At 37.4% G+C, this 22,417-nt stretch overlaps 1 protein-coding gene across 2 annotated transcripts in view; it reads right to left on the reverse strand.

Annotated features, from left to right (window-relative positions):
* ALMS1 (ALMS1 centrosome and basal body associated protein) overlaps positions 1–22,417 on the reverse strand; it is a 193,603-nt gene that overhangs the window by 90,579 nt on the left and 80,607 nt on the right. For both annotated transcript variants that reach the window (XM_077766284.1, XM_077766283.1), the window contains exon 9: positions 10,549–12,392. In XM_077766284.1, the coding sequence (XP_077622410.1) occupies positions 10,549–12,392 (1,844 nt within the window). The remainder of the gene's footprint in view (positions 1–10,548; positions 12,393–22,417) is intronic.

Here is a 22,417-nt window from a genome sequence, read left to right on the forward strand (position 1 = left end):
TCAATATACTGGTATGAACTTACGGTTTTCAATAGAGAAAAAATAAATGTAAATCAGTGTGTGTGTGTTGTGTGTATGTATGGGTGTGCACGTGCACATATGTAATGAGAGGGCTGGGAGCAATCCAACAGCAGTAGGTACACCTAGTGCTCAAATCTTGGCTTCTAAATATCACGTTCCACTAGAAGAAACCAGGCTCCTTGGAGAAATGGCCAACTCCAGAGGATGGAAAAGTACAAGATGAGCCTGAAATATCTTCTTGTGCCAGAAAGCAAAGACATATTCAAAAGGTAACAGAAACATATAAAATGGATACAGAAGCTTGCCTGAAGGGACTGCCACAGGCCATCAAATTAGTGACATTTTCAGAATAAAAACAAATTACAACAGTAACACTGAACACAATAAGAAAATATGGTTTCTTACGATGCAAAATATTTGCAAATCTCATATCTAACAAAAAATATGTATCCAGAATAGATAAAAACCCTAAAGTCAGCAGTTAAAAAACAAAATGGTGCAATTAGAAAATGGCAAAACTTAAACAAACTTCATCAAAAAAAATATACAGATAGAAAATAAGCACATGAAAAAATGTTCATCATTAGCCTCTTAGGGAAATGCAAATTAGAATGACATCGCAAACCCCATATACTTATTCGGATGGCTCAAATAAAAACTATTGGGAGTACCAAATGCTGACAAAGGTATAGAGAAACTGGATCCCTCATACTTTGCTAGTAGAAATGTAAAATGGTACAACCACTATGAAAAATAGTTTGGCAGTTTCTTACAAAATATATATATATACTTATTATACAACCCAACAATCACACTCATGGGCATTTATCCTAGAGCAGAGATTCTCCACCTTGGCGCTGACATTTTGAACCATATAATTCTTCATGGGGACTGTCCTGTGTATTCTAGGATCTTGTCATCAGCAGTCCTGATGCCAATAGAAAATTCTTTCCTAGTTGTGACAATAAAAATGTCTTCAGATATTGCCAAATGTCTTCTCGGGGCCAAAATCACCTCTGGTTGAGAGTCAAGGTCCTAGAAAACTAAAACTTATGTTCATGTAAAAATAAGTACATAGATTTTACAGCAGCTATATCAGTAGTAGTAAAAAACTGGCAAAACCAAATGTCCTACAGGATAAACTGTGATATATTCATACATTTCAATACTACTTAGCAATAAAAAGAAATACTGATATATACAACAACTCAGATGGGTCTCTAGGTCATTGGGCTGAGTAAAGAGAGCTAATCTCAAAGGTTACACGCTATATGATTCCATTTATAGAACATTCTCCAAATGACAAAAGCATACAGTAGAAAAACAGATCACTGCTTTGCAGAGGTTAAAGAAGGCAGGGGGTAGCACACAGTAGTGTGATTGCAAAGGGACAGGTACAAGGGAATTCCTTTTGTGATGGCAGAATTCTTCTATATCTTGATTAGGCTAGTGGTTATGTGAATCCATGTAATTAAATTTCACAGAATTATACACATGTACATTAAAAAAACTCAGGTGCATGCAAAAACTGATGATATCAGATGAAGGTCTATAGTCTAGCTATTTGTATTGTATCAATGTCAATTTCTTGGTTTTGATAATGTACTAACATTCTATATTACATTGAATGATAGGTACCTGGGACTCCCTAAACTATTTTTGTAATCTCTTGTGAGTTTATATATTTTTAAAGTAAAAAGTTAAAAAAAAAAAAAGACCCACTGAATGAAATAAGAAAACATGCTTCTATATGGATAAAATAAACTAAAAGCTTGCAAAGGAATGAGATATTTACATAATTTCATAATAGTTTCCACAAGATACTTAATTACAAAGGGGAAAAGAGTAACTTTCCAGGGAAGGAAACTAGCTGACAAAACCTTATTAAGTAATTAATGTATAACTGTCAGCAATGCGACAAATGAAAATTATGCAACATCTGATATGAGAATTGAATGTCACAACTGTCATATTCCTGCCAAAAATACGTAACCCAAACCTAATCACAAGGAAAACAACAGAGAAACCCAAATTGAAGAACATTCTACAAAATATATGATCTGTAATCTTAACAAAGGTCAAGAAAATGAAGGAAAGACTAAAGAAATGTTCTAGAAAAGAATTAGAGTCATGACAACTAAATGCAACATATGATTTAAAAAAAATTTTTTTTTATGTTTTATTTATTTCTGAGAGAGAGAGAGACAGCATGGACAGGGGAGGGTCAGAGAGAGAGGGAGACACAGAACCGGAAATAGGCTCCAGGCTCTGAGCTAGCCATCAGCACAGAGCCCGACGCGGGGCTCTAACCCACGAACCGTGAGATCATGACCTGAGCCAAAGTCGGACGCTTAACCGACTGAGCCACCCAGGCGCCCCACAACATATGATTTTGAACTGCCTCCTCTTGTTATAAAAATCCTTATGGGAACAACTGAATAGTGTTCTGTAATACAGGACTGTTATTAATTTCTTGATTTCATGGCTTTATTGGGTTTATGTAGGAAAATGTTTTTTTATATAGGAAATGATATAGTGATGGGCAGCATGTTGACAACTTGCTCCCAAATGGTTAAGGATAAAAAAGAAGAGATATTAACATAATACTCTCAGATGCTAAAGCAGATAACAATTCAGTAAAAATGAACATTTCACCATGACAGCTGATCAACTGAACCAAACTGACATAACATATGTAAAATACCACATACAGGAACTGCAGAATACATATTCCTTTCAACTGCATTGATTAAAATAAAAATATACCATAACAAGAAGCAATTATAATAAGTTAAAATACCCTGAAGTCATTCAGAACACAATCTCAGTGACTGCAATGGAATTAACTAGAAACAAACAATAATTAGAAAGTTCCTATATAATTAGAAATTAGGAAACACATCTCAGGGTGCCTGGATGGCTCAGTCGGTTAAGCGTCCAACTCTTGATCTCGGCTCAGGTCATGATCTCATGGTTCATGGGATCAAGTCTGTTTCTGGCTCTGTGCTGACAGCGTGGAGACTGCTTGGGATTCTCTCTCTCTTCCCCTCTCTCTGCCCCTCCCGTGCTCATTCATTTTAGTGATGAATGCCTATATTAAGAAAAAAGGAAGGTCCCAAATAAATAACCTAACTTTACATCTAAAAGAACAAACTAGCTCAAACTCTGCAGAAGGAAGTAATAACAAAGATCAGAGAAGAAATAAATAGAGTCCAGAAAAACAACAGAAAAGATCAATGAAACTCAGAGCTGTTTTTTTAAAAAGAGAGCAAATCTGATAAAGCCTTTAGGCAGACTAAGAGAGCTCAAATGAATAAAATCAAAAATGAAAGAGTCAAGACACTACAGCTGATATCACAAAAATACACCGAATCATGAGACTAATTGGATAACTTAGAAAAAATGGATAAATTCCTAGAAACATACAACTTACTAAGACCAAATCATGAATAGAAAACATGAACAGACCAATAATGAAGAAGGAGATTCAATTAGTAATCAAAAGCCTCCAAACCAACAAATAAACAAACAGAAAATCCAAGACATTTTTTATTGGTGAATTCTACCAAACATCTAAAGAAGAAATAATACCAATCCTTCTGAAACTCATTCAAAAATTGAAGAGGAAGGAAGACTTCCAAATTCATTTTACAAGGTAAGCATTACTCTAATCCAAAACCAAAGACACTACAAGAAAACTACAGACCAATATCCCTCAATACAGACACAAAAATTCTCAATAAAATATTAGCAAGTCAAATTCAACAGCACATTTAAAGAATCCTACACTACGATCAATTAGGATTCATTCCTGGGAGGCAAGGACAGTTCAACAAAGGCAAATCAATCAATGTGATATACCACACTAACAGAGTGAATGATAAAAATCATATTATTATCTCCATAGATGCAGAAAATCCATCTGACAAAATACAACATCCATTCATAAGAAAAATAATCAACAAATTGGGTACAGAAGAAACCTACTTCAACATAATAAAGGTCATATATGGCAAACCCTTAGCTTGTATCATACTCAGTGGTAACAAGTTAAAAGCTTTCTTACCTCTAATATCAGGAACAAGATAAGGGTGCCAACTCTCATCAGTCTTACTTAACATAGTATTGGAAGTACTAGCCAGAGCAATTAGGAAAGAAAAATAAAAGGCATCCAAATCAGAGAAAAAAGACAAACACTGTCTTTGTCTGCAGACGATATAATCTTATATAGAGAAAATTCTAAATACTCCACAAATGACTAGTGTTTCTATATACTAACAAGATATTTGGGGAAAAAGAAAAAAAGAAAATCAAAATTCACACCAGTATAAAAACCAATAAAATGCCTAGGAATAAATTTAGTCAAGGATGTGGAAGATCTGTATACTGAAAACTACAAGACTTTGATGAAAGGAATTAAGGAAGACATACAAAAAAAATGGAAAGATGTCCTGTGTTCATGTAGCAGAAGAATTAATACTGTCAAAATGTACATACTACCCAAAGCCACCTATAGAATCAATGCAATCCCTATCAACACTCACTGGCATTTTTCAGACAGAGAGAAAAAAAATCCAAAGAAGTTATGAGAAAGAACAGAATTGGAGGCAACACACTTCCTGACTTCAAACTACACTATGAAGTTACAATAATAAAAAAAAAAAGTATGGTATTAACATTAAAATAGAAACACAAACAAGTGAACAAAATAGACAGCATAAAAAAAATATTTATAAAAATAAATACAGTCAACTAATATTTGACAAGGGATCTAAGAATACTCAATGAGGAAAAGATAGCCTCTTCAATAAATGGTCCTGGGAAAACCAAATAATCATGTGCAGAAAAATGAAATTGGACCCTATCTTATACCATTCACAAAAATTAACTTGAAATGGACTAAAAACTTAAACATAAAACCTGAAAATTCCTAGAGAAAAACATAGGGTAAAAACTCCTTGACAGTCATTTTGGCAATGACATTCTTAATGTGACACCAAGTGCACAAGTGATAGGAGGAAAATTCAGCAAGGTGGGACTACATCTACCAAACATCTTCTGTACAAAAGAATAAAAAAAAAAAAAAAGCCTACAAATGGGAGAAAATATTTGCAAACCATATATCTGATAAGGGATTAATATCCAAAACACATAAAGAACTCATACAACTCAATAACAAAGAAACAAACAAGCTGACACCCAAAAACACAATCCAATTAAAAAATGGGCAGAAGACATGAATAGACATTTTTCCAAAGAAGAAATACAGGTGGTAAACACATGAAAGATGCTCAACATCACTTATCATCAGGGAAATGCAAATCAAAACTATGAGAGATCACCTCACACCTGTCAGAACAGCTAAAGTCAACAACACAAGAAACAACAGGTGCTGTCGAGGATGTGGAAAAAGGGGAACCCTCTTACACTGATGGTGGGAATGCAAACTGGTGTAACCACTGTGGAAAACAGTATGGAGTTTCCTCAAAAAGAAAACCAGAACTACCCTACCATCTAGCAGTTGCGCTACTAAGTTTTACTCCCAAAATACAAAAATACTAATTAAAAGGGATACATGTACCCTGACATTTAAAGCAGCATTTTCTACAATAGCCAAATTATGGAAATAGCCCAAGTGTCCATCAATTGATAAACAGATAAAGACCATATGGTATATATACATACAATGAAGTATTACTCAACCATAAACAAAGAATGAGATCTTGCCATTTGAACTGACATGGATGGAGCTAAAAAGTATTATGCTAGGCAAAATATGTTAGTTAGAGAAAAACAAATAACATATGATACCACTCCTATGTGTAATTTAAGAAGCAAAATAAATGAACAAAGGGGGAAAAGAGAGAGGCAAACCAAGACACAGACTCTTTACAAAGAACAATCTGATGGTTAGGGGAGTGGGTGACGGGGGTTAGGGAGTGCACTTGTAATGAGCACCAGGTACTGTATGGAGGTCTGAATCACCACTATGTTGTGCACCTGAAAATAATACTGCACTATGTTGACTAACTGGAGTTCAAATAAAAACTTAAAAAATAAAATTGGGCAAAGGAATTGAACTTTTTTTTTCCAAAGAAGGCATACAAAAAGGCCAACAGGTACATGAAAAGGTGCTCAACATCACTAATTATCCAGGAAATGAAAATTAAAACTATGAGCTATGGCCATGTTAGAATGACCATTATCGAAAACAGAGGTAAATATTGGTGAGGATATAGAATGAAGGTAACCCTTGTGCACTACTGGTTGTAGTATGTAAATTGTAGTAGAAATGTAAATTGATATAGCACCTATGGAAAACAGTATGGAGATTGTTCAAAAACTTAAAAACAGAACTACCATGTGAGCCAGCAATCTCATTTATGGGTATATATTCAAAGTAAGTAAAACAGTAAATGAAAATGACACTCCCATGTCATTATTTACAATAGCCAAGGTATGGAAACAACCTAAGTGTCTATCAAGAGATGAATGAATAAAGATGGAATATATAAATAAATAAAGAAGATGTGATAGGGGCTCAGTTGGTTAAGTGTTTGACTCTGGATTTTAGTTCAGGTCACAACCTCTCAGTCATGAAAGAGCCCCATGTTGAGCTCCACACTGGGCATGGAGCCTGCTTAAGATTCTCTCTCTCTCTCTGATTCTCTCTCTCTCTCTCTCTCTGCCCTTCCTCCACTTGCACGCATGGACACACACTCTCTCTCTCTCAAATGAAAATAAAAATATTTAAAAATAAAGATGTGATGCTTATATTTATTATATTACTTAGTCATTAGAAAGAAAGAAATCCTGTCATTTGCAACAACATAGATGGGCATTAAGGGCACTATGCTAAATGAAGTAAGTCAGACAGAGGAAGACAAAAAACATCTAATACCACTTGTATGTGGAATCTAAAACAGTCAGGGACTAGAGGGTGAGAGAAATGGGGAGACTGTGGACAAAGGGCACAAACTTCTAATTAGAAGATGTACTCGTTCTAAGGATCTATGCATAACACTGTAATGACAGCTAACAATAATGTATTATACACTTAAAAGTTGTTGAGAGCAGGGGCGCCTGGGTGGCTCAGTTGGTTAAGCATCCGACTTTGGCTCAGGTGACGATCTCACAGTTTGTGGGTTCGAGCCCCGCATCGGGCTCTGTACTGACAGCTAGCTCAGAGCCTGGAGTCTGCTTCGGATTCTGTGTCTCCCTCTCTCTCTGACTTTCCCCTGCTCACGCTGTCTCTATCTCTCTCTCTCTCAAAAATAAATAAAACATTTAAAAAATTTTTTAAAAAAAGTTGTTGAAAGTAGATCTTAAAACAGTTCTCTCCACAATAAGTGACAGGATAGAGGTATTAGCTAATGCTATGGCAGTAACTGTTTTGCAATATATACGTGTATCAAATCAACATGTTGCATACCTTAAACTTATATAATGTTTTATGTCAATTATACCTCAAAAAAGCTAGAAAAAATAAAAAATCCTGGGGAAGGAAAGGGAAGGGAAGGAGGAAAGGAAGGAAGGAAATGGGTTCTTGGGAGAAATGGTTGATTTCAGGGCTAGGGCAGGGTATAGAAGCCAACATGAAAGTGTTCTCAATAGCTAACCTTGAGTAATTTGAGTAGTATTGGATTATAATCCAAAGAATGAAATAAATGTCCCTGAATCCACACTGATATACATGAATAACTAAAGGAATAAATAAATGAGGGAGGAACAACAGGTCTTGCTTACAGAAAAATTCCAATTATTACATGTAGAAGGAATGAAAGAAGTATAAAAACTGCATTAGAATGCCACAGTGATCATGGCTACAGGCAAGATACAGTGAAGAATCCTAAAATCAGTGATAAAAATTTTAAGCAGAAACAAGATGTCCGTATAGTTTACCAGTTTCTACACAAATATCTAGTATTTACAAAGGAAATACAGCAACTGTATAGTGGAGAACCTTGGTAGACATCATTTTAGCCAAGTGATCAAGGTTAACATCACCAGTAATGCGTATCAACTTAATGTGCTCCCTAATGAGATGCACTGAAAATGCATAACCTCAAACTATTCTTGAGACATCAGAGAAAATGAAATCAAATTTTCTCCAAAATAACTAATTCTCTTTAAAGTGTCAACGTCATAAAAAACAAGGACTGCCACAGATTGTTGAAAATAAAAGAGACATGACAACTAAAACGCAAGGTGGGATCTTGGGTTGGATCTGAAGCAAAAAACATTCATGTGTGGAAAAATCAAATGAAATCCAAATCAGTCTATATTTTAGTTACAATTTTATATGAAGGATAAATTTCTTAGTTTTGTAAAATGTTTTATGGTTATGATGTTATTGTAAGATGTTAACTTAGGGGAACATTTGGTAAAGGACATAATGGTAACCTCGAAGATACTTCCCAATGATCTCTGTCTCCTGGTAATTCATACCCTTGTGTATCTCTAACTGTTGAGGGTGAGCTGGAAATACTGATTCACTTTCTATCGAACAGAATGTGGCAGAAATGGTAAGAATCACTTACAAGGTTAGGTTACAAAGACTTTGACTTTTATCCTGGGCATCCGCTCTTGTTCTCTCCTGTGCTCACTCTGAGGGAAGTTTAGCTGTCATATTTGAGCTGCCTTATGTTGGCTCTAGCCAACAGCCATGTGAACAAGCCTGGAAGCACACCCTCTCAGTCTAGTCTTGAGATGGGACCACAGATGCAGGCAATACCTTGTTTGCAACCTCATAAGAGACCTAACTAAGCCTAACCTAAATTTCTGACCCACGGAAACCCATACTATCATTGGAGTAATACTTACTGTTTTAAGCTGCTACATTTCAGGGTAATGGGTTATACGGCAAAAAATAATTAATGCAAGAACTCTACCACTTTTGTAACTGTAAATTTTTTTAAAAAATCTCAAAATAAAAAGCTTTAAAAATACTTTAAACTACATATACTCACACATTTTATTCATATATACACACACGTATACAAATGAGTAGGTACGTGTCTATATGTAGTTTGAATTATTATGAACTTTGGAGTCAGACAAACTTAGATTCAAATGCCATCGCTAACACTTATAATAGCTATGTGATCTTGCGCAAAACATCTAACTTCTCAAAGTATTAGGTTTTTAAAATATATAAATTGAGGTAATAATATCTATCGCTGATGATTATATTGAGTATAAAATGATATCTACATCTCCTATGCCAGATGGCATTTAGAACATTCTGAACAAATGGATTATTTAGTTCACATTTATAATCATCTAGTATTTCCTCTCATTCCAGTAATTCAACTTTAATTCAGTACTATAATAATGAAAGCAGAGACTGATCCTTTTTTAAGGCCCAATCCAATTCTAAATCACCAACTTTTAGAGCTATAAGGGACCTTTTAGCTTTCCAAGCCTTTCCTTCCACCATCATCCCCATATGAGTGCCCAAGATAGTAAGTGACTTGGCCAAGAGGACAGGTTGACAGAAAGCTGAAAGCAGGACTCAAGATCGGGGAGACACCACCATGCAGTGAGCAAACTCCTGCTTTAATTAAAAAGACTACACTAGAATGCCCACTCTGTTGCTTAGAAAGAGCATTCTCTCACATAAATAAAAATACAAAATAGCAATATCAGCATCACTGTTTTCCAGAGGGTAAATAAAGATACCACTACTCCCCTCCTAGAGCTATCACAAGCATTAAATGAGATAACACATAAGTCCCTCACTGCCATGACTGCCGCATACAGATGCTGAATAAATATTATTTCCCTTCCTTCTTTCCAAGCCCAGGACTTTTCACTATGATATGCTGCCTTCTCAACTATAAGGTAGAACATGAAACACAAAGGATAATTCTATTCAAAATATAAAAGTGAATAAATGATAGTCTTGAAATTAGGCTGAATCATATAAATCTAAGGCATTTAGCTCTGAACTAGGTTTCCTTCCCTATAATACACTGTAGGACATCACAATAGAGAGCACATTATATTGATATGCATTACCAATGATGTTAGCCTTGATAACTTGGCTAAAGTGACGTCTGCCAGGATTCTCTACCGGAAAGTTACTTTTTCTCATTGTACATACTAAATATTTGAGGAGAATCATGAAATGAAAACTAAGAGAGAAGGGAGAGAGAAAGCACACGCAAACAAGCAAGCAAGCGAGTAAGCTCATGCACATATCCCAAAGCCTGGTCTTCAGCACACTTTCAATATAATAATTAGTAAATTGTACTATGGATGATCAAAGACTCTTCTCAGAGTAATTCAATGTTTTGAAATACTTGATGTCAAGTCTGGTCAAAAGCCCTTTCAAATTATACATACTTTACTTTCAAATGTTTTCTATTACTTAGGCATTTATGCCTTGCAAGACCTAGATTAGTCAGATACAACCTCCCCTAAGAGAAATCATACTGCCTTTCTCCCAAGAACTTACATTTGCTTAAGCATTTAAAACCCTTTATCACAAATTCCATCAGCTTGCTTGTCATCAATGAGACTCACCGATCTGCAGATACCGGAGTCCCTTCTGGACTGGAATATCCTTCCAAATCTGAAATGTTCACTTGTGTTTGCCTTGAGGTTACTATCTCGCTATTCTGAAAAGGTATGGTTTTCAAGTCCTGGGAAACAGTATTACTATCTGGAAGAGGAGACTGTACAATTTGAAAGTCCGGTGAAGATTTAAGTCCTAGAAAACCTAAAGATTCTTGATTCTGTGCTACAGATTTACTGGTCAATAATTTGGAGGTTGGTTCCAATGATCCTGAAGATATAGTTTGTAGGTCAGAGTTAAACTCACTATTCGTCTTTGTTTTAGAAGCAGGATCCAATGAATGCAATCCTTTATCTATGGTTCCACTATCCAACTTGGAAGGAGTCTTGGGATAAAGAGTTATGCGAACACAAGAAAGTGCTTTTCTATTTGAGGGTGGAGTAGATGCAGATGTTACTAATGTACACTGACTTGGAACTTGTTGGGAGACCACAGAATCAAACTTGGTTTCAACATTTATCATATTAGAAATGTATGATTTAAACTTATGTTGATTATTCTTTTCTACTACATAATTCTGACCTTGAGGAAAGGGGGAATGGTATTTTCCCATGTGATCTACATCTGGGGCTTTGCTTTGTTCAAAGAGCTGGCGTTGTTCAAGAAAAATGGAAGAAGGAAGGTCTGAAGCTATACAATCCTGACCTTGAGGAAAGGGAGACTCGTTTTCTCTCATCTGATGATCTAAATGTGGGGCTTTGCTTTGTTCAAAGAGTTCTCGTTGTTCAAGAAAAATGCGACAAGGAAGGTTTGGAGCTACATAATCCTGATGTTGAGGAGGGGGAGAATGGTATTTTCTCACATGGTGATCTGCATGTGGGGCTTTGCTTTGTTCAAAGAGCTCTTTTTGTTCAAGAAAGATGTGCGAAGAAAGATCTGGAGTTATAGTTACAGTCTTCTCTTTTACTCCTAGTGTGGAACTTGGTCTGCTCACGCTAATGAGGGTATGGTTATCAGAAAAATGAACTTCCTTGACACTGCTATACTTTGCACTGGTACTGGGCTCAGAATCACTGCCTTTGATATCTGATCTTTCTAAGAGTTTTTCTTCTTGCTGAGAATGTTCAATAGATAATTTTTTACTTTGGCTACTACTTTCTGCTAAAATAGTCACAGCATTATCTGGTGTATGACTAACAATTTTAAATGATGAAGGGGAAGAGGTTTTCTGTTCTTGATCTCTGGGAGGATTTTGCTCTTCAGTGAAATGAGAATTAAATACCCCCACAGATGCTCCAGTACACTGGCTACCTTCAGTAACACCAACCTTAAGAACAGAGGAATCTGAAAAGCATTTAGAGTGTCGGTGAGATGCAAAAGTGATGGAAGTAGTAAACTTTTTCATGGATTCTGGGGGCAGCATTTGTGATGAAGAATGACAATCCATTTCTTCGGGTGGCACATAAGCAGGTTCTACTAATTCTGATAGGCAAGGGTCTATCTTTTCACGGAATGGTATTCGAAGACCCTGGCTAATTCTGAAGTCATCAGCTGTAAAGTTTTGAAATGGGGAAGGACTTCGTAACTGCAAGGAATTCCAAACTTTGAAATGGGGGTTCCTCTGCTCTAATGATCTGGAAAGGTTGATGTGTCTGGTTCTCCATGATGATGGACTCCGTTGTCCTCTGACAATGTCTGAGGGATCAGGAGATCTGAAAACATAAGGGTGGCTATCCAACTGTGGTTGCTCAGCACTTAGCGTCCTGAAACATCCTTTTTCATGGCTTTCAATAATAATGTGACTACATACAGCTTCTGGGTTGCATCTTATTCCCCGTGGACTCTGTAAACCCTAGAAGATATAAACAAATCCTTACTTAACATAGTCCGAATACAGTTATATAAAAAACAGTTACATATCCAGGCTAAAACTAACCACAAAGGTCTTGTTGATCTTTTACAATAAAACAAGTAAGAATACAACAAAAAAAGACAGTTAACTATAGGATAAAATGGCTCATGGTAATTAGGACCGCACAGTTGATTTCTTCTAAAAAATGTTTCACCAAAGTAACAAATGTAAAGACTACAATTGTCCCCCAGTATTCTCACCATTTTTCTTTTAGTAACAGAAGTCCCTTACCCTAATCATGTGCTGGTCACATAACCATAAAGCTGGAGACCTTTCCAGTTTCCTTTGTAGTTAGGTGAGACCATATTACTAGGTTGAGGCCAATGGGATATGAGCAAAAACAGTTAAGTATAATTTCTGCTTCCTGTCTTTAGAAAACCAAACTCTTGGTGGCCCGTGGGTGGCTCGGTCAGTTAAGCATCTGACTTTGGCTCAGATCTTGCAGTCTGTGAGTTTGAGCCCTGCGTTGGGCTCTGTGCTGACAGCTTTGGATTCTGTGTCTTCCTCTCTTTCTGCCACTCCCCTGCTTGTACTCCTGTCTCTCTCTCTCTCTCTCTCTCTCAAAAATAAACATTAAAAAAAATAATAAAATTAAAAAAGAAAATTCTTGACGTCCATGTTCTCTCACTACCACCATCACTATTATCACCATTACTCTTGCCAGCTAAAAATGATAGTATCTAAAACAATCTCAGAAGCCATGTGTAAAAACGCCTCGGCTGCCAAGGCAGCCTGGGTCTTTGGGTAACTTCAAGGAGCAGAGCTCCCTTTCCTGCCCTAGACCAACATGTGAAAGAAAAATAAAATTCTACCTTATATGACCATTGTATTTTTGGGTCTCTTCGTTACGGATGCTTGGCCTGACCCCTAGGATTTTACCGAAAAGAATAAGGAAAAGAACTAGTACTTCTTCCTAGGCTACAGGATCAGACATAAAGCTACCATAATTAGAAAATTTCTTTGAGATTTCTGTGTTTACTTATACAGTCATTATTTGGAATCCTATTTGATGATAACAGTCACATCTGACTTCAAAGAAAAATACCTTAAATTATGCTGCCACTTTTTTTTTTAAATGTTTATTTATTTTGAGAGAGAGGGAGTGAGAGACCGGGGAGAGGCAGAGATAAAGAATCCCAAGCAGGCTCCATGCTGAGCAGAGCGCCCGATGTGGGACTCAATCTTACCAACTGTGAGATCATGACCTGAGATGAAACCAAAAGTCAAACACTTAACAGACTAGGCCATCCAGGCACCTCTGCTGTCACTTTTGATGTAATGGAGTAATTGTACTTGTACTTTTTCCCTATTCCATAAGTATAAGTAAAACTGAAAGACCTAGACATTATATATAAAACAAACTTAAAATAGGGGTGCCTGGGTGGCTTAGTCGGTTAAGCGTCCGACTTTCGCTCAGGTCATGATCTCGCGATTAGTGGGTTCGAGCCCCGCGTCGGGCTCTGTGCTGACTGCCAGCTCAGAGCCTGGAGCCTGTTTCAGGCTGTGACTCCCTCTCTCTCTGACCCTCCCCTGCTCACGCTGTCTCTCTCTCTCTCCTAGAAATAAAAAAAAATAAAAATAAATAAAAAAAAAAACTTAAAATAATCTGAAAGATGTAGGGGCACCTGGGTGGGGTTCAGTCAGTTAAGCACTTGACTCTGGCTCAGGTGATGAGCTCACCATTTGTGGGTTTGAACCCAGCATCAGGCTCTGTGCTGACAGCTCTGGGCCTGGAGCCTGCTTCAGATTCTGTGTTTCCCTCTCTCTCCTGCTTGTGCTCTGTCCCTCTCTCTTTCAAAAATAAACATTAAAATAAAAAGAAGAAGAAGAAGAATCTGAAAGATATAGAGAAGATAGGCTGGATAGAGATCTTGGGACCTAAGGAATAAAATGGTAATGAAATCCCTGGATTTTCTTTTTACCTCATATATTCCAGATTTGGGAGATAAAGAAGCCAGCAACACAGGAACAAAGGACATAGACAAAGGCTCTAATAAAAACCCACCCTCGCTTGCTAAAAAACCAGTAAAGGTTAAGTCTAGCAAGACAGAAAAAAACTTTTAGGCCATAACTGCTCTCTTTCAGCCAAACACCACAGAAAAAAGACGGCCTCTCCGACACGAGCAAAAGTCAAGTGAGAAGCCTAAACCTCTACCCTTGCTAAGCAATTACAAGGCACCCCAGTATCCAAGCCAACGTATTAGAGATGACCAAGCAGGAGCCCAGGAATTATTTTTAACCCAATGGCCGGTTATGAGCTACCCCTTCCTGTGGTGTCAGTGGAGACCACACAGGAAGACTGTACTTTCCCATTCAGCAGCAATGACATGCCCCTCTTTCTCCCAGCTATAGGCTGGAAGAAAATTTGACAAATCTTATATCCAATGAAAGACTTGTATCTAAAATGTATAAAGACATCTCAAACTTCAACAGCTTACCAAAAAACAAAAAAACCCCAAAAACAGACAACTCAATTAGAAAAATGGGCAAAACCCCAAACTTTTCAATGAATAGAAAAGAGATGGTAAATAGGGGCACAATAACATGTTCTAATAACATTCTACGTTATTAACGTTCTAATAACATTAAGAAAATGCAAATTAAAATTACAATGATTCTTCTGCATCTACTGAGATGACCATATGATTTTTATCCTTTTGCATGTTAATGTGACAAATCACAGTAACTGATTTGAAAATATTGAGCCACCCTCAAATGCCAGGAATAAATACCACTTGATCATAGTGAATTTCTTAAAATGTATTATTCGATTCAGTTTGCTGATATTTTGTTGAAGATTTCTGCATCTATATTAATCAGAGATACTGGCCTACAGTATTTCTTTTTCTATAATGTTCTTTAAACAATTTGGTATCAAAGTAATGGTAGCATGGTAGAATGAATCTGGAAGTTGCCTTCCACTTCTATTTTCTGGACAGTTTGAGAATAGATTGACTCTTTAAATGTTTAAATGTTTGGCAGAATTTTACCTGTGAAGCCATCTGGTTCTGGGCTTTTGTTTGTTGAGAGTTTATTACTGATTAGTTTCATTGCTACTAATTGGTCTCTTCAAGTTTTCTTCTTTTTCTTGGTTCAGCTTTGGAAGCAGATATATTTCTAAGGAATTTATCCATTTTGTCCAGGCTGTCCAATTTATTGGCATATAGTTTTTAATAATATTCTTGTAATCCTTTGTATTTCTGGGGTGTTGGTTGTTATTCTTCCTCCTTCATTTCTAATTTTATTTGAGTCCTCTCTCTTCTTGTTAGGTCTCACTAAAGGTTTATCAATTTTGTTAATCTTTTGACAGCTCCTGGTTTCACTGATCACTTCTATTTTTTTTTACTTCTTTTTAGAAAAAATTTCTTTTTAAATGTTTATTCATCTTTGAGAGAGAGGGAGAGACAAAGCAAAGTGGGGAAGGGGCAGAGAGAAGATCAGATGCAGAATGTGAAGCAGGCTGTCAGCACACAGCCTGATGCGAGGCTTGAACTCAAGAACCCTGAGATCACTACCCAAGCCAAAGTCAGATGCTTAACTGACTGAGCCACCCAGGTGCCCCACATTTACTCCTACTCTAATTGTTACTTCCTTCATTTCTCTGGCTCTGGATTTTGTTCTTCTTTTTCTAGATCTTTAGGTGTAAGGTTAAGTTACTTATTTGAGATTTCTCTTGCTTCTTCAAGTAGGCCTGTATTGTTATAATCTTCCCTCTGAGAATTATTTTTACTATATCCGAAAGATTTTGAAACACTGTGTCTTCATTTTCATTTGTCTCCATGTATTTCTTGATTTATTTTTTGACTTCTTGGTTGATCCATTCATTGTTTACTAACATCATATTAACAAGAGAAACAGTGAAACCACTATGAGCACTTCAATAAACTCACAAAAAAACATACGATAAAGTACAACATCCATTCATGATAAAAACTCTAAACAAAGTAGCTGTAGAGGGAACATACCTCAAGAAAAAAAAAGCTATATATGAAAAACCCACAGATATACCATCATAGTCAATGGTGAAAAATAGAGCTTCTTCCCTAAGGTCAGGAACAAGATAAAGATATCTACTCTTACCAGTTTAATTCAACCTAGTAAAGGAAGTCCTAGTCACAGTAAATCATACAAGAAAAAGAAATAAAAGGCTTCCAATTCATAAGGAAAAAGTAAAATTTCCACTATTTGTAGATAATGTAATATGCTAAAGACTCCACAAAAGAACTACTAGAACTGATAAATCAATTCAGTAAAGTCAAAGGACACAAAATTAATATACAGAAATCTGTTCCATATCTATATGCTAATAATGAAGTAACAGGAAGAGATATTAATAATAATAATCCTGTTTATAATTGCACCAAAATTAATACAATTCTTAGGACTAACCTTAACCAAGGAGGTTTAATTAAGATCTGAATTCTTTTTTTTTTTTATATATTTTTTTGTCAAGTTAGCTAACATACAGTGTAGTCTGGGCTTCAGGAGTAGATTCTCATGATTTTTCACTTACATAGAACACCCAGTGCTCATCCCAACAAGTGATCTTCTCAATGGCCATCACCCATTTTCCCTATCCCCATCAACCCTCAGTTTGTTCTTTGTATTTGAGAGTCTCTTATGGTTTGCCTCTCTCTATCTTATTTTTCCTTCCCTTCCCCTATGATCATCTGTTAAGTTTCTCAAATTCCACTTATGAGAATCATATATCTTTCTCACTTATTTTGCTTAACATGATACCCTCCACTTCCATCCACACTGTTGCAATGTCAAGATTTCACTCTTTTTCATCACTGAGTAGTATTCCAGCGTGTGTGTGTGTGTGTGTGTGTGTGTGTATGTGTGTGTGTGTACACACCACATCATCTTAATTCATTCGTTAATGGACATTTGGGCTTTTTCCATAATTTGACTATTGCTGATAGTGCTGATAGGGTCATGCTCTTTTGAATCAGCACTCCTTCATCCTTTGAGTAAATTCCAAGTAGTGCAATTGCTGGGTCATGGAGTATATTAGTAATTTTTTGAGGAACCTCAAAACTTCACACTATCTTCATGAGTGGCAGCATCAGTTTGCATTCCCACCAACAGTGTAAAAAGTGTTCCCCTTTCTCCACATCCTCGCCAACATCTGTTGTTTCCTGCGTTGTTAATTTCAGCCATTCTGACTGGTGGGAGGTGGCATCTCAGTGTGGTTTTGAATTGTATTTCCCTGATGATGAGTGACGTTGAGCACCTTTTCATGTGTCTATTTGCTACCTGGATGTTTTCTTTGGGAAAGTGTCTATTCATGTCTTCTGGCCATTTCATTACTGGATTGTTTTTTTTGGGGGGGGGAGAAGGGGGAGTTTATGTTTGTAAGTTCTTTATAGATTTCTAATACTAACCCTTTATCTGATTAGTCATTTGCAAATATCTTCTCCCATTCCACAGGCTAGTTTCCTTTTAGTTTTGCTGACTGTTTCCCTCCCTGTGTAGAAGCTTTTTATCTTGACGAAGTCCCAATACTTCATCTTTGCTTTTCTCTCCCTTGCCTCAGGAGACATGTCAAGTAAGAAGCTGCTGCAACCTAGGTCAAAGAGGTTAGTACCTGTGTTCTCCTGTAGGATTTTAATGGTTTCCTGTCTCACAGTTAAGTTTTTTATCCATTTTGAGTTTATTTTTGTGTATGGTGTAAGAAAATGGTTCAATTTCATTCTTCGACATGTTCTATCCAATTCTCCCAACATCATTTGCTAAAGAGACTTTTTTCCCACTGGATACTCTTTCTTGCTTTGTTGAAGATTAGTTGGTCATACATTTGTGGGTCCATTTCTGGGTTTTCTATTCTATTCCATTTGGTCTATGTGTCTTTTTGTGCCCATACCATACTGTCTTGATGATTACAACTTTGTAATACAGGCTAAAGCCTGGGATTGTGAAAGCTCCAGCTTTGCTTTTCTTTTTCAACATTACTTTGGCTATGAATGATCTGGTTCCATATAAATTTTAGATCTGTTCTAGCTCTGTGAAGAATACTGGTACTATTTTGATTGGGACTGCACTGAACGTGTTAATTGCTTTGGATAGTACAGACATTTTAACAATATTTGTTCTTCCTATCCAGGAGCATGGAATGTTTTTCCGTTTCTTTAAGACTTCTTGTGTTTTTCCATTTCTTTGCATGTTCTTCAATTTCTTTCATAAGCTTTGTACAGTTTTCAGTATATAGATCTTTTACCTCTTTTAGTTAGGTTTATTTCTCGGTATCTTATGGTTCTTGGTGCAACTGCAAATGGGATTGATTCTTTGATATCTTTCTGTTGCATCATTATTGGTATAGAAGAAATGCAACCAATTTCTGTACATTGATTGAATATCCTGTGACTTTGCTGAATTTGTGTATCAGCTCTAGCAGTTTTTTGGTGTAGTCTTTCGGGTTTTCCATGTACAGTATCATGTCGTTTGCAAAGAGAAAATTTCACTCCTTCTTTGTCAATTTGGATGCCTTTTTTTGTTTTTGTTTATTGTCTGACTGCTGAGGCTAGGACTTCCAACACCATGCTGAACAACAGTAGTGAGAGTGGACATCCCTGCTATGTTGTTGATCTCAGAGGGAAAGCTCTTACTTTTTTCCCCATTGAGGATGATACTAGCTGTGGGCCTTTCATATATGGCTTTTATGATGTTAAGGTATGTTCCTTCTATCCCGACTTTCTTGAGGGTTTTTTTTTAGAAAGGATGATGTATTTTGTCAAATAATTTTTCTACATCTATTGACAGGGTCATATGGTTCTTTTCCTTTCTTCTATTAATATGATGTATCATATTGATTGATTTGTGAATACTGAACCAGCTCTGCAGCAGAGGAATGAATCCCACTTGATCATGGTGAATAATTGTTTTAATATACTGTTGAATTTGATTTGCTCCTATCTTGTTTAGAATTTTTACATCTGGAGGGGGGCAAGAAGGTGGAGAAGTAAGGAGCTCCATACATTTCGCCTGCACCCATCTCTCAAACAGAGAAGGGCTGAAGTCGTAGGACACTGAGCCACAGGAATTTGGGAAGAGAAAGAGACAGAGTTCACTGGGAAGGAAACCTCATAAGTGTGTGAGTGCGAACTGGGGAAGATAAAAGCGGGACGGGACCCAGAGATATGGAGGCAGGGGAGGGAACCCGGCTTGCATGCAGCGGCGGTGAGTGATAAACCGGCGAGTGGTGGCGAGCTGCCACGAGTCCAGGGGAAAGGAAAGAAAAGCTGAGACTGCTCATAGAACCATTCCCTGGAGAAGAGAAAACCTCGGCTTGGAAAGAAAGTGTTTTTTAGCTCTGGTTGGGGTGCTGACTTTAAGCTAGGTGCCCTGGTCCCAGAAGGCACCAGGAAAAACTGAAATGCCGTGCGCCTGGCACCATCATGGCGGTGGTGGGCCGGTGAACCAGCAGCAACGCCTGCGGAGGCGGTCCTGGCGCCGGGTGAAGCGGCAGCGGCATGCGGAAGAGCGGCCTGCTGAAGCGGCGGCGGCGCGCTACAGTGACGCTGACTCCACAGACCTGAAGTTGCTATGTTCCCCAAATGCACTCGGGTTGTATCCCTGCTTGATCCCAGCGGATCTGAGGCGGCAACACTTCCCTTACCCCCCACTCAACCCCCAGGCAACAGGGGAGCAGCGACCTGCAGGACTGTTCGGGGAGGTATAACAAAGCCCACAGACTGGGACCTGGAAACAGGCGGGGTGTGGAGAATAGAACTCAGGTAACCTTGGCTACATCCTCAGCATAGGGAGATCAGACCAAAGAAGTGATTTGAAATGCTTGGTTTAGAAGGGACTGGGGCAATGCCATTCTTCTCCCCACAACCACCAAGGAGAGTACTCAGGGAGGCCAGCGGACACGGTGCAGACCAGACCTGCCTACACCAACCCACACCCATCCCCTCCAGATAGCTGTTTTGTTGTTTTTGTAGCTGTTTTTACCTGAGCCTGGGTTTGTGTGTTTATTGGTTTTGTCTGTGTGTTTGTGTACCTGTGTTCCCTCTGTGGTTGTCTGTTTTCTTTTTCCAGGGCTGCCTCAGGAAACAAGCCAAACTACACATGGTGGAGAGTCCCAAATACCACCAGTAGGGAAACAAAATAACCAAATGCTCAATAAGAGAAACCAAGAGACACCATCCAAATAACACTTCCTGGACAGACAGGCCCAGAACAGTCAAAAGAGCCCTCTCTAATACAGCAGAACTCGCAGGGTACGTGTGTACAACAAGTTTTTAATATTAACAAGAGATACAACAATAGCTAAAACATGGAAAGAGCCTAAATGTCCATCAAGAGGTGAATGGATCAAGAAGATGTGGTTTATCTATACCATGGAATACTACATGGCAATGAGAAACAATGAAATCTGGCCATGTGTAGCAACATGGATGGACCTTGAGGGTGTTATGCTGAGCGAAATAAGTCAGGCAGAGAAGGACAAATATCATATGTTTGCACATATAGGAGGATTNGGAAACTAATCTGACAAACTATTTGTAAAAAAAATAAATAAATAAAATAAAAATAAAATATTCACATAAAAAAATAAAATAAAATTAACAAGAGATAGAAAGCTAAACAAAATGACAAAACAGAAGAACTCTCCTCCAAAGAAACTCCAGGAAGAAATGACAGCGAGAGAACTGCTCAAAACAGATATAAGCAACATAACTGAACAAGAATTTAGAACAATAATCATAAAATTAATCGCCGGGCTTAAAAAAAAGCATGAAGGACATCAGAGAAACTATGGCTACAAACAATATGGAGCTTAAAAATAGTTATGGTGAGTTAAAAAGTGGGATAAATGAGATACATGATAAACTGGAGGATTCCAATGCACGGATTGAAGAGGCAGAAAGGAGAATAAGTTATTTAGAAAACACTATTACAGAAAAAGAGGAACCTGAGAAAAGGAGACATAAACTGATCCAGGACACGAAAGAAGAGTTCGAGAGCTTAGTGATACAATCAAACAGAACAATACCCGTATCATAGGAATTCCAGAAGAGGAAGAGAGAGGGAAAGGTGCTGAAGGTGTCCTGGAACAAATTATAACAGAGAACTTCCCCAACCTGGGGAGGGAAGTAGACGTTGAAATTCAAGAAGCAAAGAGAACTCCCCTCAGACGTAACTTGAATCGATCTTCTGCACGACATAGCATGGTGAAACTGGCAAAATATAAGGACAAAGAGAGAATTTTGAAAGCAGCTAGGGAGAAAAGGGCCCGAACATACAAAGGGAAACCTATCAGAGTGGTGACAGACCTATCTAATGAAATTTGGCAGGCCAGAAAGGAATGGCAGGAGATCTTCAATGTGATGAACGGAAAAAATATGTAGCCAAGAATCCTCTATCCAGCAAGCCTGTCATTCAGAATAGAAGGAGAGATAAAAGTCTTTCCAAATAAACAAAAACTGAAAGAATTTGTCACCACTAAACCTGCCCAACAAGAAATGCTGATGGGGGTTCTCTGAGGGAAGTGTTACAAGGAATGCAAGATACCAGAGACACCACCACAAGCCTGAGTCCCTCAAATGACACAATGACTCTAAACCCACATATTTCAATAATAACACTGAATGTAAATGGGCTGAATGCTCCAATCAAAAGACATAGGGTAGCAGAATGGATAAAAAAACAAAATCCATTTATTTTGAAATAATTAAATAACAAGAAACACATTTTAGACTGGAAGATACTTTCAGATTAAAAGTAAGGGGATGGAGAAATATATATCATGTTACAGGAAGTCAAAAGAAAGCTGGAGTGGCTATACTTATATCAGACAAACTGGACTTTAAATTAAAGACAATCACAAGGGATGAAGAAGGGCATTATATAATAATTACAGGGTCTATCCATCAGGAAGGAGTAACAATTATAAATGTCTACGCACCAAATATGGGAGCAACTAAATATTTAAAACAATTAATCACAAACAGAAACAA

This window comes from Crocuta crocuta, unplaced genomic scaffold (assembly GCF_008692635.1).
Source record: "Crocuta crocuta isolate KB4526 unplaced genomic scaffold, BGI_CrCroc_1.0 scaffold113, whole genome shotgun sequence".
Lineage (NCBI taxonomy): Eukaryota > Metazoa > Chordata > Mammalia > Carnivora > Hyaenidae > Crocuta > Crocuta crocuta.